Source organism: Dicentrarchus labrax, unplaced genomic scaffold, assembly GCF_905237075.1.
Source record: "Dicentrarchus labrax unplaced genomic scaffold, dlabrax2021, whole genome shotgun sequence".
In the NCBI taxonomy this organism is placed as follows: Eukaryota; Metazoa; Chordata; class Actinopteri; family Moronidae; genus Dicentrarchus; species Dicentrarchus labrax.
In genome coordinates this window covers 23,238,709-23,255,061 of record NW_026136701.1, presented here as the reverse complement: position 1 = coordinate 23,255,061, position 16,353 = coordinate 23,238,709, and the positions used below count along the sequence as shown (strand labels likewise).

Sequence of the window (16,353 nt, the reverse complement as noted above, 5' to 3'; positions counted from 1 at the left end):
TGAAAATTGGATTTTAAAATTTCCCCGGACAGCACTCTGTTGTTTTTTGTTTCTTCGCTTTTTTCCGTGGGTTTCTGCAGCAGCTCGATTTGTATTTCATCCCTGTTTTACTCATCACTCTCTCTTTGCAGGAGCATTATCTTAGCTGTCAACATCACAAAAGGCTCATATACCCTGCAATCTACAGTGATCAGTGCCCTCTTATCAACTCTGTCCCACTCTGTGAGGACATTTTTTTTTTTTAAAACCTGGGTATTTTTTAGTGAAAGAATTGACTGAAAACGACAAGCCTTATAAATACTGTACTAATAATACTGCTTTGTTGTGTTTTAGCTTTTGTAGCTAAATGTGTTGTGATACTGGTCACTTGTTCATAGCACTGTATAGATGGGAGGATTGAGTCTCGAAAACCAGAAATGTCACAGATCACTAGCTCACTGGTATCAGTGAATAACCTCCAGCAGATGTTTTATGTTCACTCTGTGATAATTAACAAGTTATTGTATGCTGGGCAAGACAGATACTTAACTTACAAAGATTCAAAAGCCATTGGAAAAAAAAGCAGGTATGATAGTTTGACATATTGCCACTGGCAACTGGAAGAACTACAATGTTTGTTCCAGTGTAATTCCTGTTGCAGTGCACTGTGGAAGTTAAACCTGACCATTTATAATGTAGCATTATGTGACATTGTGTGAGCTCCAAATGTGAAGTGAGACTTTTAGTCAGTAGTCAATATAGGATCAATTGTTTCCTTTTAAGATCAGGCTTTAGAGACATCAAGTTTCCCCGTTTTTTGTTGTAAAGGAAATCAACCTCCTCAGCTGGCTCTGTTTAAATCAAATCATTGTTTCAGCAAAGACTGACTGAACATTTCCAATCCAATTAAGGTGCTCTAACTGTTGAGATTATTAGCTTTTGAAAATCACACTGGTGCATCGGTCTCTGTTTTTTTTCTGGAAAATATCAATATGTTTACAGCAAACGAAGCAGACGAGATTATGGGTGTCACAAAATGTAATTTCAATCTGACAGAATGTGCTTCTGATGTTTCAGTCGGACGTCAATCCTTCCCCTTTAAACAAGAAAGGATGCTGCAGCACTAGATGTGAAAACAAATGTTGCACTGATATATTTAAAAAAAAAAAATCTGTGTTTATGATGTTGATTTATGAAAAGAGAGAAAGAAGGAAGGAGAAGACAGTGTTATTGTTGCTTCTTTTTAACACGATTTCAGATGACAATGTTATAATTCTGAAAAGTACAACTTACAGAGATGTTTTTCATTCTCGAAAAAGCTTATATGCGTCTCTTTGAAAACGTAACAATTTTATTTACTTGGTATAATATCACCTTGTGTTTTTGTCACTGATGTACGTGCCATTGTTTTTATTTTTTATTTTTCTTTGTATGACAAGAAAAAAAAGTGTTTTATTTTCAATACTGCTTCTGTAATTTTTGCTGTCTCAGATCCAGAAAAAAAACAAGAAAGGAAATAAGGAAGTAAAAAAATGGAAAAGCAGTGAGGCCTTAAGTGACTAAAAGTATTGTTTGTACTTTGACTTTCTGGTCAGCACCCAGACTCATCCGTCTCTGTTGTCTCAGACTCTGATCATTAACTATTACATTCCAAAGAATTGGATCAAATAAATGTTTTAAGTAAAAGCTGCTTTACTGTTTCTTTCCTATATCAGAAAGAATGGTTTGTTTTAAAGTTTGTCCAAAGTACAACCCTCCACTGGTATCTAGTAACAGATACTTTGGTTTGATTTTTGTTAGATTTCATACAGTTTATTGAAGAAACCCAGTGAATGTAGCATGTTATTTGACTGACTCTGAGAAATGAGGACATTTAAATATTATAATTTGTAATATAATGTGATTTATCAGTGATGTGTCATCTTCATCGTTTTGGGGTGGAAGCAGATATTTTATCTCAAAACCCTGGGAAAATAAAACCCCAAACTACTGCATAGCACTAAAAAGTACGGGGGAAAACATGGTGCTTTGAAATTTAGAAGACTCCATTTCCTTCTGTCTGATCCTTAAAAGATTAAGTTTAAGTACAGACCTTGTAATGAGGCTGTTTGTCAGCTGCTGTTTCCAAGGCCAATTCCACGACAGCTGGGGAAACTTCGATGTGCCGGGGAAGACTGTGACGAAAGCTCCAGAGCAGCTACGAATGGACCTTGTGGTGCCAACTGTGTTTGCAAAAATGTTTGCCACTATTCACAATTCCTCCTCGGATACCTTTGTGCAATGCATTATGGGTCTATAAAGTATATCAAAAGTAAAGTACACTCAAAAACTCTGCTTATATACTTATTGAGTGTACTTTGAAAGGGTGAGCTCACTACATACTTATACAATTATGAAGTCTGAGACAGGGACACAACTAAGGATAAAGAGGAAAGGTTGAAATCCTCTGACATGAACAAAATCTCAGACTCAGGTCTTAAAGGTGGGTTGACATTCATATCATATTTACTGTCTGCCATATCACGCTTTGACCACAGGGTGGCAGAATTGCCTCTTGAAACAATATAAAACAGCAACATGAGTCCAAGACACACACTAAATGGATTATTTCTCATAAAACATGTCTGCCTCAGCTCAGAGAATATGTTTTATGAGCTGAACATTCAGCTCAGCTCAACTCAGTCTGATCTCATGTGAACTTCAGTTATGTGGTTTCGTTTAAGGTCAGGTTCCTGCCCAGAAGTTGGTTTCTGTACCGCCTTCCCGTACTCTGCTGGCTTCAGTGTCTGCAGTTGCTTTTATATGCTGTCTCATTTCTGTGTTGCCGTTAGACTGCAGCAATGACTTATCAACCGTCTGTATGCCGTATGTTGCTCAATCTGTGGAGTCAGGTTAAATGTGGTAGTTTATGAAGCAGCACTTGAAGAACAACTCTTATAATTTGTGCTATTAATCATTTAGAGCATTAGATATGTGGCACAAGGTAATGCAAACACAGTGCAATGCCTCAGTTGTAAATGTGCATAAACAAACAACACCATATTTCCTTTCCACAACTCACCTTTGCTGCACAGTGAACATAAGGGCTTTCAGTGCTCAATATTTTGTGGCATTAAGGTTGGATTATCAACTGGGCACTATTCACTGTGTATCTAAAGGAAGTGGTGCCTATAAGGCATGGTCTACTTGTCTTATAGAGCCTCTGTGTTAAAACTTACACAGTACATATTCCTTTAAATACATTTGCATTAAACAAAAGTGAAACAAACAGGTGGTAAATAGAAGGCTGAAGCTCATTTTTGTCCCTTATAGGGTTTATATGGCTATGATATGCATTAGATACAATCAGAGATACGTTTGTTTATAAAGATGTGGACCTACTACTGACCATAATGTGAAAATAGAAAGTAGAAAGTACACAGCAAACACTGTCCTGTGCTGTGGAATTTCCCTCTGATGTGTCCTTAAAGAAAGCAGTGGTCATCAGAGGCTGTGGTTGTGGTTGTTGAGTTTTTTTCTCTGTTATGAATGTGTGTGAAACGGATAGTCATTAAACTCTCCCTGAACGGATTATCGGAGGTATGCGGCAGGATGATTGTGCGGTGATGTAAAGAAGTTGTAATGGAGATGGTGAGTGCATGTGTCATCTGGGCATGCATCTGAATCAGCTGCTCCAGTCTTGTCACACATTTTACTGTGATTACAGAGGCTAAATGTGGGAGGTTGACCATCAGCTCTGAGTCCCTTCGCTGCTTTACTCTAAAGAGAAAATAGTCTTTGAGTCAACATATGTGTGTCTAGTTTGGGACAACAGTGATTTTGTTTAATGTATCGATACTGATTATTTCCCATGTATCTTTATGCTTCTGATTTTCCACTCAACTGCATTAAGAGACCATTGAATTACAACATGTCTTTGCTTATCTACTTGTTCAATTTATTTTACCATGTTGAATTTAAAAGGGATATTTTAAGATACTTTAATGTACTGTATAGATTTGATTTTACTTCTGAAATAAAGTAGCTTTAAAGGTTGTTAAATGATCTTACTGCACATTTTCTTACAGTATTATACGGTATATATTGGGTATTCTGTATCAGCTCTATATGACTAAGACTCCATGTATTATATGGCATCAACATCCCATCAAATGGAAATATTCTTGAGGTTTTATAGACTAGATAATAGATTCGGACTGATATATTTGGTATCTTTGCACATTTTTGGATCTCCACTAGAAAGGTCTGCACAGACAGACCCAACTGTGAGTCCGTGGGGTTAAAGGTTAGGCCTGTACCATGTTAATTGGCACCAGATGTAGTTGATAACACGTATTATGTCTGCTCTGGTCCTCCATGACAGAACTTGATCACACAAGCAGGTGATTATAGCAACTATTTCAAAACCAGAAGAAAAAAAAGGTCTCATGGGTGCTTAGTACAGGAAAAGGCAAAAAAAAAAAAAAATTGTATCAGAGACAGCTTTCTCTGTTTGCACAGGAAGTGAAGGTGGTGGGTTGCTGAAACACATGTCAAACATGTGGTTCACCTGAAACAATTGGTAGTGTACTGTTAAAGGTGTTACTTTTTTTTCTGGGTTGGGTTTCCTTCAAACATGCTGCGCTTGCAGTGAGAAGCGAGGTTCTTCCTGCCTCTGCTGGGCCCTGTAAAGCTTTCAGTGTGTATGAGGATCTATTAGCAGAAATACACATTAGTGTTGCGAGCACCTGAAAAATAAGAATAGTTGTTTTTTGTTACCCAAGAATGAGCTGATTTTCTCTCGGGAGCGGGTCCTCTCCTCCCCAGAATGGACAAAACTCAAACACTGGCTCTAGATTAGACCACTGCAGCTTCTCCTGCAAGCTTGAAAGGGTGAGCTGTATTTAAATGGTTGCAACTAAACCACACGATGTCACTAAATCTCACACACTTGTCCTTTCACCAACCTGTCAACCTGCAATGTGCAAAAAACACTGAATACAATAGCCTCAAATTTAGGCTGCTGCATGGTCACATGAGTAAACATAGATTTAGCAATATACAACATATAAGGAGCACAAACAAGAACACTAGATTTTGAAACACAAGGCCCCTTATTTGAGGTTAGAAAGGAGGAACCACAGTAAGGCCCTTATCATTTCATCTGATGTTGTGTTTTAGTGTATGTTCACAAACAAACCTTAAGTACAAGCACCTTAACTGTCCTTAAGAATCCCAAAAATACTTTCCCCCACATGTAAATGCATCCCTTTTTTAAATTTCTTTCTTGTTTTTTTTTTGCTTAAATCCTCTAAGTTGTTTAGGTTTTTTCAACAAGCATCTTTTTTTGTTGAGCAGACTTGTCAATAAAATGCCAATTTATTGACATATTGGCACAACATAAACAAAAACATAAATAACACAAATAACATTTAACATAAACAAAAATAAATAAATACAATAATATTTTTTCTGGTAGTAAAACAAAATGAATTGACCCCCTCCTTTTTATTTATGTTTATTGTTTATTTTGTGTGTGTGTGTGTGTGTGTGTGTGTGTGTGTGTGTGTGTGTGTGTGTGTGTGTGTGTGTGTGTTCGGTTCACCACATCCGAGGTGAGCACAGGTTCAAAGGTTCCCGGTGTGTTTGTTCCGCTCCCCTGTACGTGCCGCGGCTCTTCCTGTGTAGGCGGGGACTAAATAAGAAGAAGAGGTTTGTTGAGCTGGTACATTACGACAAAAAAAAAAAAAAAAAACTCGACCCAGCAGCAGCAGCAGCGAGCCGGGGACTCCTCGCCCTTTTTTTTTTTAATGCCATTTTTTAAAAATATATATGAACACATATTGTAGTTAATTTGTCAGGAACGTAACCGTTGACGTCCTGCGGTTGGAGACGTTACGTACCGGGCACGTTCGGAACGTTGCGGTTTATTAGCTAAAACAAAGCGGACCCTCTTCAACAGTTCGGGGCTTGTGCTCGCCGCAGCGACCGTTGTTTTTTTTTTTTACCTCCCAATTTCTATTAAAGAAAAAAGGACACTTTTAGGGGGTAAATGTCAGTGTAACTCAGCTGAAAACGCCAGTACAGCATTAATAGAAGGTAAGTGTTGTTATTTTAACTTAACATTTAACGGGTCTGCCGTGTTTAAAGGCGACTGAAAACACACTGTAACCGACAAAAGGGGGGAGAAGCAAGGAATGCCTGTCTTCAGGGGCGAACTTTATGGGTGTGGATTGGATGGGGTTTTTTTTTGTTTTTAATGCTATTAATGTCCTTTTAAATAATATAATTTTTCAACAACGTGATGTGTGAAATGTTGGCACTTTTCTTCAACCCTAACTCTACCTCATGTGTGTTTAAGTTGGGGCTTTGTAGGAGAAAGTAGGCCACTGAGCCGCTTTGTATGACCGAAGAGGGGCAGTGTGGGTGGTTGAAGCTGAGGAAGATGGTGATATATTAACTTATTAGCACCATTATTTAAAACCATGGCAGCTGTTATAGAGTCAAAACTGCTTTTACAGATCTTACTTGGTGTTTTAAAACTTACAAATAATATGTAACATGTCTAAAATCATGTATATGTGTGTATTTTCTGCTTTGTACTGTTTGGTTTCTTTAGCATTGTTGTCATATTGAAATTATAATTCCCTAAAGGAGAAATGTTTTGTGGTTTAGCTTTCTCTTAAAGGAATAGATAGGGGGAGAGTCGCACCATTTAGGAGACAATTAACACTTTGTTTGTGAAGTCTTCTGACAAAACCATCAATCTGGATTTTTTTTTAAAGCATTTTTTTATTAATCCTTTCCCTGGAAAGTGAAGATTGGATTTAAAAGCCACCTGGTTTTCTTTAGCAGTGCTGTTAAAGCACTTGGGTCCATTTGTCAGATGTCTTTTAAACATTTGTGTACACATACATACGAAGGGACCATTTGCTTCAGACGTTTTACACCTTTTGGGGGTCAAACATACATAAAGTAGAAAACCAAACAACATCCCATGTTGTAATCCATAGTGATAGTGATAGCCGTAGTCTGGTCAAACTGCATTATATAGACTGTATAAACTGTGGTTGGAGATGCTGTTAGACTAAAGGTGTCTTACAGCGGGCTTAAGTGGTTAGCCAGAACCTAGAGTCTCTTGTTGGGCCTTGCCCCGAAGCTCTGATTCGGGATCTGTTGACTGTGCAGTATGTAGACAAGCTCGGTCTTGCCTACCCGATTCACTTCCTGTGAAGGAATTGTACCCTGAGGGGGCGTTTTTTTTTTCGCCATGCCTTTCTTTCTCCCTTTTTAATCTCGAGGAGGAGCTTGTTGAACTAGTAATCTGCGCTCACCCAGTTCTTGCTGCAAGGCCTAATTTAGAGAGGATGGGGAATAAAATGTTTGGGTTAATTACTAGCCTGTCCTCGGCTTATAGACAACCACCATAATGACATAGCAACAGCACCGTATCGAGGTGCGAATACAACATATGTCTTTTGATCCCGTTCAGGGTGTACACATCACATGGATGCAGATAATATACACCAGGCCCTGGTAATTGTAGACATGAAGGTGGGGGGGGGGTGTCTGTAGACTGGAGCTGGCTCCCTGCAGATCACTGAGTCACTTCCCTTAGTTACATTGTTGTGATGTTTAAACACAGTGAGCAGCGCCTGGCTCACAGCTAGGAGTGTCCGGGGCAGTTTGGAGGGGTCATTGAGCGTTACTCAACGCCGTGCCTTTACCCCCGACTTGTCTCATATGAGTCATGGATGATGACGGGCTTCCTGGTGGTGACCAAACAAAGTAAATATATATATGATCATGGTTAAAATATCATCCCTTCATGGCTCCATCTCTCTGAGCGTCAAACCTTGTGGAAACCTCTGTTGGAAAGTGGACATTATTAGAAGTACAGAATTCCCTGAAGAGCACAAAACTTTCTACAAAAAAGTTTTTTAAAAAAAAACTACAAATGAAGGATCAATTTGTGTAATTTGGGTGTAAAATTGGAGTTTCTGAAAGTGGATTGTCAGCATCTATTAATCGTTTAAGTCATTTAACAAGTCTGCCATCTGTCTATTTGTTTGTCTATGAGTGTAAACTGAATATCTTTGACGTTTCCTTTCTCACACAATGGAAACAAGATATCTAATTTAAAAAAAAGGCCTTTTCAAATACTTTATAAGGTGTTGGAAATGGAAATCCAGCCTCAGTAAGTTCTTAACACACAGGCTATTTAAACCTTGACAGCTGGGTTTTTTTTTTCCCAGAGCCAAAATTGACATTACACTCACTCTACATCAAACTGACCGAGTGAACTCCGGGTTCAGGTTGGAAAGAAGTGGAAAAAAAAGCACCCCATATTTCAGCTACGTCGTTTTCCACGACACAGTACGGAGCTAGTGCAGAAGGAATGCGTTATCTCATCTCTCTGGGGAAGGGCTCGGAGATCAGGATCTCCCCCATATGACAGACAAACCCCCTAAACAGGTCTCGCAGGTCACTCAGCGAATTTAACTCTTTCCAGAACCAGTCTGCTATATCTGCCGAGTACGTAACGCCAATGATAAAGTGATCGGATTACATTACGATCACATCTTGATTTGCTCTTACTTATCAATCTTATTTGTTTTCCAAAGGAAGATTAGGCTAACTCTTTTCACTTGTGTTGGTTTGTTGATGATTAATCCACAATTGATTAGTCAGCTTGAAGGATGGATGGAGGATGCTTCCCGTAAAGTTTCCCAATAAGTCAAAACATCTGCATGATTGTAGGAAAAGGACATTTCTATTAATTCTTTCAACTATTTTTATAGTCAGCTGGATGTCAGATGGTCTTTTTCTGTTGCCTCGCTTTGTTTTCCTCTTTAAAAAAAAAAAAGACAGACGTCACCTGTTGATGCTCATCTAGTCTGACAGCACTTTTAAGTTCAGTATCAAGCGTTATTGCAGATGTTAGCTCGATAGCACAGGCCGGGTTTGCAGTCAGAACGCGAGGTGTTCTTCCTGATCTTTCAACAGCCTGTTACAGAGAAAAGTGGTGTCTGGGTGGGGTTTAATTAAGGAAATGGCTGCAGAGTCACGCTGAGTTGTTTGGGGACTTAATGGACTGAGAGTGGACTGTGACTTTCAACAGCAGGTGGGGGCCGGATGGCTGACTGAGTGGCAAACAGAGCTGGGTGTGGTGGTGGGGGGGGGGGGGGATGGGCACACAACTCATTTTTGTGGACTAGCAGATGAACCCACCCAGTGTGAACAATGCTGACCTGTGTTGAAAGCCACCTTTCACTTTCCTTGTTTCTCACAGAAGATCTTGGCACAAATAGTGCAGCATTCATCATTTTATTACACCAGGATGCATTATGGGACACACAGAGTAGTGTTTGGCTCACGTTGCTGTCAGATCCTTAACACTAGAGAGATGCATTGCATAGTTTAGACAGTAACAAAGTGCATATCAATAGCGTTAGTTTCATAAAATCCAAAATCGTGAGATTGGTGTTTAAATGCAAGTTGAAACAGAAGCATCAGGTGGTCACACATTAGGCACAATCAGCCCGTAATCAGCCCCGAAGCAGTTAAATTATGTCCGGGTCTTTTAATTGCTAGAAATCCAGTAATAAGGATTTCTTGATGATTAGAAGTTGCATAATTGAGTGCTAAATATACATTTACCTGACTGCATCAAAGAGTAATCTGGGAAGTTGTCTTTGGAAACTGTTTGCAAAAAGTGCAGAAAAAAATCAAACCATATAACGTAGTCCAACTCTTAGCGGAGCCAGTCGGTAGAAGACTTCAGTGCCGTTTGTTGCTCTTCTTTCAATAAAGAAATACTCTCCAGTTCTGATATTTAGTAGTTATCTATGCTGCCAGTACTTCCTCAAAGGACGCGGCTCCGGTACCATGTAGTTTGGCAATTAAGCAATCTGAAGGCCAAATATTTTCAGACCAAACAATCAAATGACAAGAAAAAGTAAAAGTTAGTTGCAGCCGTAGTTCCAGTCTCTGCGTAGTTCAGTTCGGGCGACAGTTAGCAACACAGTTTGAGATAAAAAAGCTAAAATACAGAAACCATATAGCAATAACAAGGACAAACAAAGCCCGCTGTACCGTAGAGGAAACACTCTATAGTGTAAATAATAGTAATGAATGCAATTTGTGGTCGTCTGGTCTGGGTTAGTGTTGTAATGATACAAAGTATTTAAGCAACAACGTGTTCACATTGTCGTATGTGGGAGTTGGAGCAATGTGCACTTCTCTTTTCTCGAGGGAAAAACATTGAGTCACCCATCGGGGTTAGCAATGCACCGTGTGGTTAACCTCTAATCGCGAACAACGAGGAACCGCTGAGAAACTAGTTGTGGTAGCTCTTGCAATTACTTCCAGTTTGATGCATGCACAAAGGGGCACTTGCTCTAGTCGATGGGCATAAAGGGACGCTGCAGAAATGTTATGTTTTAGTGATTTTATTGTTTTATAATTAGTATATTTTATGTTTTATGTTATCTTCAATCTCATGCAGAAACCACAGAAGTATCACCTGGTGCAACATAGATGCCATATAAGGAACATTACAGGGCCTATTTGTTGAACTGTGGTCGTCCACAAGTCTAAACATGGACTTTGTTAAATATTACTAAGCATTCACAGATGTTGCCTCGCTCCACCTTTTAGACGACACCAGAACGTGTCTGTTCAGAGCCAGTATGAGCTGCAGCAACAAGTCACAGACGGGGGTCAGGAAGGCAGATAATCTACAGAGTTTAAAAACAGATTTCACTCTCAATCAGATAATACAACTCTTTCACTTGTATGGCACCCACGTAGACCCACAGACCACCAGTTCATGAGGTTTGTTTTTCACCTTGAGGATAATTCTGTGTCTGTACTAAATGTAAACGCATAAAAAGCTGCTAATGGAGCTTTATAGTGCAGTATTCAGCAGGAAGTGTGTTTCCTTAGTTATCAACAGTCAATAAGTCACTGTGGCACTGTCAGTGAACGGAGGAAGGCGTAAACAAAGAAGTAGTGGTGACACACGTCTGTACAGTCTGAGTCAAAGCCCTCATGTTAAACTCCTGCTTTTAAATGTGACTGAAGCCAACGTAGCTTTATGAAGTATACTGGGATTTCCCGCAGGCAGTGTGATAGCTGACCAATAGAAAACTCTGTCTGATCACAGTTATTGATGCAGACGCCCTTATTGAGTGCATTGACTTCAGCCTGGTGTCTGACTTGTGGTGAGTTTGTTTCCTCACACATCCCCTCGTGATTGTGACTGATTGATCTGTTTTTACAGATCACTGAACATTAGAACATCTGCATGGTTTGTGTTTCTGGCTAAAATATTACCCTATCTCACTCTTCCTCATTCATCCTCTCCGCGCTGCCTCCCCTTCATTAAAGGAACGTCAAGTAGGCGGAGATGTCACACAGGGAGTCGATTATTTGCTACACAACTCTCTGCGTGTGAATTTACATCACAGAGGGAGGCTCTGGTCCCTGAGGCGTACTTTCAGTCTGCAGATTGAATCAAAACGCTCTCTGACCTGTCCGAGGCCGACGGCAGACAGTGGACCGTAAACAGGGAGCGCCGCGAAGGATTGGGTTTCACTCCGCTCTCCCCAGCAGCTGTTGGAAGAAATTCTCGATATAAAACATTTGTCTGGGTCTGTTTCAACACTACAACACACGTTGAAAGCTTTGGCTGTTGTATTAGTTCATAGCAGGCAGGTAGTGTTTACACATTCAAACTATTCAGCAGAGGACCTTTTGAAAATGGTTATAAAGAAGAGAAGATGCTGGAGGAGTTTCTCTGTGCCGCTGTGGCAGGTTTGTTTGTCGACCAGTAACTGTACATAACACCAGAGTTATAGGAACATCTACAGGTTCTGAGTCACTGGGACAAGCGTGGTCTCCTTAAGTCGATTATTTGGAACAACCTGTGCAAGCCGAGCTGACTGTGGTTATTTATTTATTTTTTTTCTGACGCCATTTCCTGGCTGTATGACCGGAAGATGACATTCCCATTCTCAGACTGCAAAAGCTCCGTCTGGCATTGTTGTTCTATCCTGACCGGGTGTGGGGAAACGGCCATCCCCGAGCACAACAGCAGACCCATTTCAGCTGCTGATTGAGAGGTCTGGAAGGTCACTGTTACACCCAGCAAATGTAATCAAACCTATATCATTTCAATAAATGGATAAATTAGGAAGGGATCTTGTAGGTTGAGCCGGTTGACGAAGAGATTCTGAACACGAACGACTGTAAGCTGCTAATTAACTAACCATCATCAATTAATGTAAGTCAAATAGTGATAATAGTGCCATAGTTGGTTCACCCGTCCAAAAATATTCAGTTTATTATCATATTTGACAAAGAAAAACAGCAAATCCTCATATTTACAAAGCTGGAACGAGAATAACTGAAGAATAACTGAAACACAGAGTCCATTAGCAAAATGGTTCAACTCATCAATGAATCCACTCAACCCGCTGTTCCACATGAACGTCTGTGATAAGTTGGTTGCTGAGTTTGGTTTGCGATGAGTTTTCTTACAGCCGACAGTATGGATATAAGTGATATTTGCCGACTGCAGCCTTAAAACCTGTTGCATCTACAGACAGTTCAGAGGAGTGTGTGAGCTCTTACACTCTGCTTTACAGTCCCTCACATCCACACATGATCCCAAAACCACCGTCTCTGTTACTGTACAGACATTTTTCGAACCGTAAATGAATAATGGTGACGCTAACATTCGGCCTCACAAACACAAAGCGTGTGCCGTCTCTTGTCTTCTCCAGCTTCTGACCATACAAAGTCATGATTCAACACAGTGTGCTCCTGTTACTCTAAATATTGAGCTCTCAGGTCTGTCATCACAAGTACTCACAGGGCCATAGTTTCTGCTTGACGAGGAGTGAGAGGGGAAAAAAAAGAGGATGAGAAAAAGAAAAGAAAGCAAGACCTTGTGTGAGTTTTTAAATGTGATCGCCTACTTCATCTGCCACTTGCAGTCTCAGTGTGACTTGAGAGTTTATGTTTCCCAAGACTGATTCACAATATCTTCTCTCTATCAGTGTCCATCTATCACTCTGACTGCTAGCAAGGAAGTGACATGGCCTCATATGTGTAGAAACTCATTTTCTCAACTGATATGTGAGACAGATAAAGTGCAAGTGTCTTAAACTCTTCGTAGTTTTGGATTAATAACATTAGACAACTGGTGGCTGTAACAGGAGTTAGAGTCATTAGGATAAATTCTAAAATCTGTCAGTAAAGACACTAAGTGACTAAGACCCTTTTTTGACCCATGTCCCTGTGCTGAAGTCACCACGTACTACTTGGCTTTCTTTTATCATGTTTCACAGTTATGAGGAGCAGTGTTACAGTCTGTTACTGATTAGGCCACATCAGACTGTGTCTGCCTGAAGTTGCTATCAGCTCTTTATCAGCTGTGACGCTGGGTAGAAGGAAGCATTGACTTTTATGTACCTGCCATTTTTATTGTACCACTCCTCCTCCAACGGTCAAACAATAATTCAGGTGTCACTGTTGAGTTGCTCTCTGTGCTTCTAAGCTGAAAAGGTAGTGAGAGTCTTCATTAAAACCATTATGTCTTCTGTATGTACCTGAGAACACTGGCAATAATAAAGGATGAACAGAGGATGTAAATAAAGATTCCTCTGGGAGGCGTCCTTAATATTTCATTCAGAGTTTATGTTGAAGAAAACCGGCTTTCAAAAGTTATCATGTCCCAAGATCTTTACCAGAGATCCCAGTGTGCCTCCCTACTTCCATTATGTGGCACAAAGGCATTGGAGACCCCGAATGCCTCCCAATCTGTCAGCTCTGTGCAATCTGCAGCCCTGTGCAGGCAGAAGCCCTGGAGCAGTAAACAAAGCTGGCCTTCAGGAATGTTTGGGGAGGAGCCCTAATGGTGGAGAAAGTCTTTGCAGTTGGTGTTAAATGTTATTAAGCATCTAGCTGGGTATGTTGTTTGCCACAAAGTTGTTCTTTGTGTCCGATTTTTTTTTTAGTCAGTAATTACATTTAAAAGGGGGCAGTGCCTATTGTACAGAAAGAAATCCAACAGAAAGTAATTCCCATCTGTTGGACCTGGCCAGATGTTAAAAGCTGCCCTAAAAATTCTGGGTTCTGCTGTTTGCCCCACCAACACTGTCCAAATCTTCCAGTGTGACATTTTCTCTATCGGACGTGTCTTTCTTCCACCGTTTCCCAGTAGCAGTATGATAACTATCACTAAAGCTCTCATGGGAAACTCACACATAAGTTGGTCATTAGGCCACCTTTCACAGGATGTGGTTGTTTTTGCAGTAGCCTGTACCCGGTGCACTTTTCACAGAGCATCTAATGAAGGCTGTACACAGACACAGTTTTACCTCCACTTCACACTTTGTTAATATCCATTTTTTGTGTCGTTTAAATATAAGTGGGACTTTAATCCATTGGTATTTGTTTAATCTGCAAATTATCTTAATAAGATCCAACAGTGGTAGACTATTTTAAGACACAGCTGTTGACTTTAGCTACTGTCAACACTGCCCTGATGTCCTATGTATAACTTAGTGCTGGGCCATGACACATAAAAGTTACTCTGAGTTTCTGAGTTTGAGGATTTGGGCAGACAGTCAAGGAAGTGTGTCACTGGCATTGTGTGGGGAATGGCAGGGATTCAGGAGGAGGCAGCCTGACCAAATATGGGAACATACACACACACTTACATGTGAACACACCTACTTCTTCTTTCTCAGTTTTCTGCTTTCGAGTTGTGGCTTTTGCTCAGTTAAAAAAAAAAGTGGACCCACCACAAGACTATTTTCAAGTTGCTGATGAACTGAGAATCGCCACCTACTTATAAGATGTAATCTTTCTGTCGTTCTGTTTTTAGTGTTCTCTGTCTTATCTGAAATTCCCTATCAAGATAACCAGCTACCTGTACGTAGGCCTGTAACAGCATGAAAGTCTCCAAACTTGCAGTCAAGAAGCAAGTATGTACTGCAGCGGTTTGTAGCAGCTGATGCCTGCTGAGCGTGGGCAAATCACTCCTCCATGTATGGAACAGGCCAAATGTGAATCACTCCACCCCTCCGCTGCCTAACGGTAACGGAGGTATTTCACCTCCACATCAGGATAGAGCCTTAACAACAGCTTTATTCACCCTGGTGGATGAAGGGTGAATTGCCGTGTTAATGGGGCACTTGGTAGGGTAATAAGCTTCTTTAAATGTTGACCAACTTTAATGTAGGTTATCATAAAGTGTCCCATTGTGCAGCCGTGTCACATCATCAAGGTTCAGCTCAGACTCGTCCGGTGTCGTCTACATCCCGTGCCTGTTTGTGATGCTTTCTATCATTCCTCTGTAAAGGTTAACAAGAACGTCTCCCATACGGATGACTTTGAATCTTTGAAGCCACATTAAACCTCCAATAAAATACATGCGACTGTTGATTCTGTTTTGATTCTTTAAGGATGAAGTGTCTCCCCCCCCGGTTTCAGCTTCCAACATTGAGGTTTGTTTTATTTTTCTTGTTACAGATGGATCTGCGGTTACTTTTAATAGCTACCTTATCAGCAGTCCTTGGTGGCGGCTGGGCACAGCAAGGTAAGAACAAAGATATGTCATTAATTTGTTCACATTTTGCTCTGTTTTTCTTATCTTAACTGTTAAATGTTAGTTAGCACAAAGCGTGACGTGTTTTTCAGCCCTGTTAACAGACCCTGCAGTTCAATACAGACACCTTTAGTATTCTTTGTGTATGTTGATTATCATGGTTTGACTTATCCGTTGTTGCTCTGTGCACTGGGCTAAATGTTGGCCCCTTTTTTTGTTGTAGACATTTCTTAAACACAATGAAATACAGCAGTGCTCTATTTCTTCATTCATGGTTTAATGACCTTGTGGCAAGTGGTGGGAGGCTTTTTTTAAAAAAAATTTATAAGGTGAAGTCATCACTTGGTGGGCTGCCTAGAGCTTTTTCACAGCATGACTCAGTTTTCTGAACTGGGAAGAGATTGTGATTTACAGCCAAGAACCGAAGCTGGTTTGAGTTAGTGAACTAATGGAAATTCTGTTTTGTGATCTCGGCTAAAAGGAACTTGTTGTCTCTTTTCAGAGGGAAGCATATGCATCAAGGCAAACGCACAGTCGTGTGGGGAATGCATCCAGGTCGCCGAGACGTGTGGATGGTGCTCTGACGAAGTGAGTTGAATCACTAAAAGCTGCCGCCAAAGTATTTTATCATAAGAATGAAAATATATCCAGGGAATCTTAAATTGTGGGTGTGGCACATTCAGAGTCTCCTCTGCGGGTTGTGTGGCAGCGTTGATTTAATGGTTGAATTGCACATAAACAGCTAACAAACACAGCTGGTAGTCGTCATCTGAATG

General features: G+C 40.4%; 1 protein-coding gene and 1 long non-coding RNA gene across 9 annotated transcripts in view; one reads left to right on the top strand and one right to left on the bottom strand.

Annotated features, from left to right (window-relative positions):
• LOC127368607 (uncharacterized) overlaps positions 1–561 on the bottom strand; it is a 43,760-nt gene extending 43,199 nt beyond the window's left edge. Inside the window, exon 1 of the long non-coding RNA XR_007885856.1 lies at positions 456–561. This is a non-coding gene — a long non-coding RNA (uncharacterized LOC127368607). The remainder of the gene's footprint in view (positions 1–455) is intronic.
• LOC127368572 (integrin beta-1) overlaps positions 1–16,353 on the top strand; it is a 67,018-nt gene that overhangs the window by 37,890 nt on the left and 12,775 nt on the right. The window contains exons 1-3 of one of the 8 annotated variants that reach the window (XM_051409510.1): positions 3,586–3,609; positions 15,502–15,568; positions 16,080–16,165. The exons of 4 other annotated variants lie outside the window; for them this stretch is intronic. In XM_051409510.1, coding sequence (XP_051265470.1) covers positions 3,601–3,609; positions 15,502–15,568; positions 16,080–16,165 — 162 coding nt within the window. In that variant the 5' untranslated portion in view covers positions 3,586–3,600. Of the gene's footprint in view, positions 1–3,585; positions 3,610–5,701; positions 6,058–15,501; positions 15,569–16,079; positions 16,166–16,353 lie in introns of those variants that run through there. 3 more of the 8 variants (XM_051409543.1, XM_051409561.1, XM_051409569.1) reach the window with 3 other exon arrangements.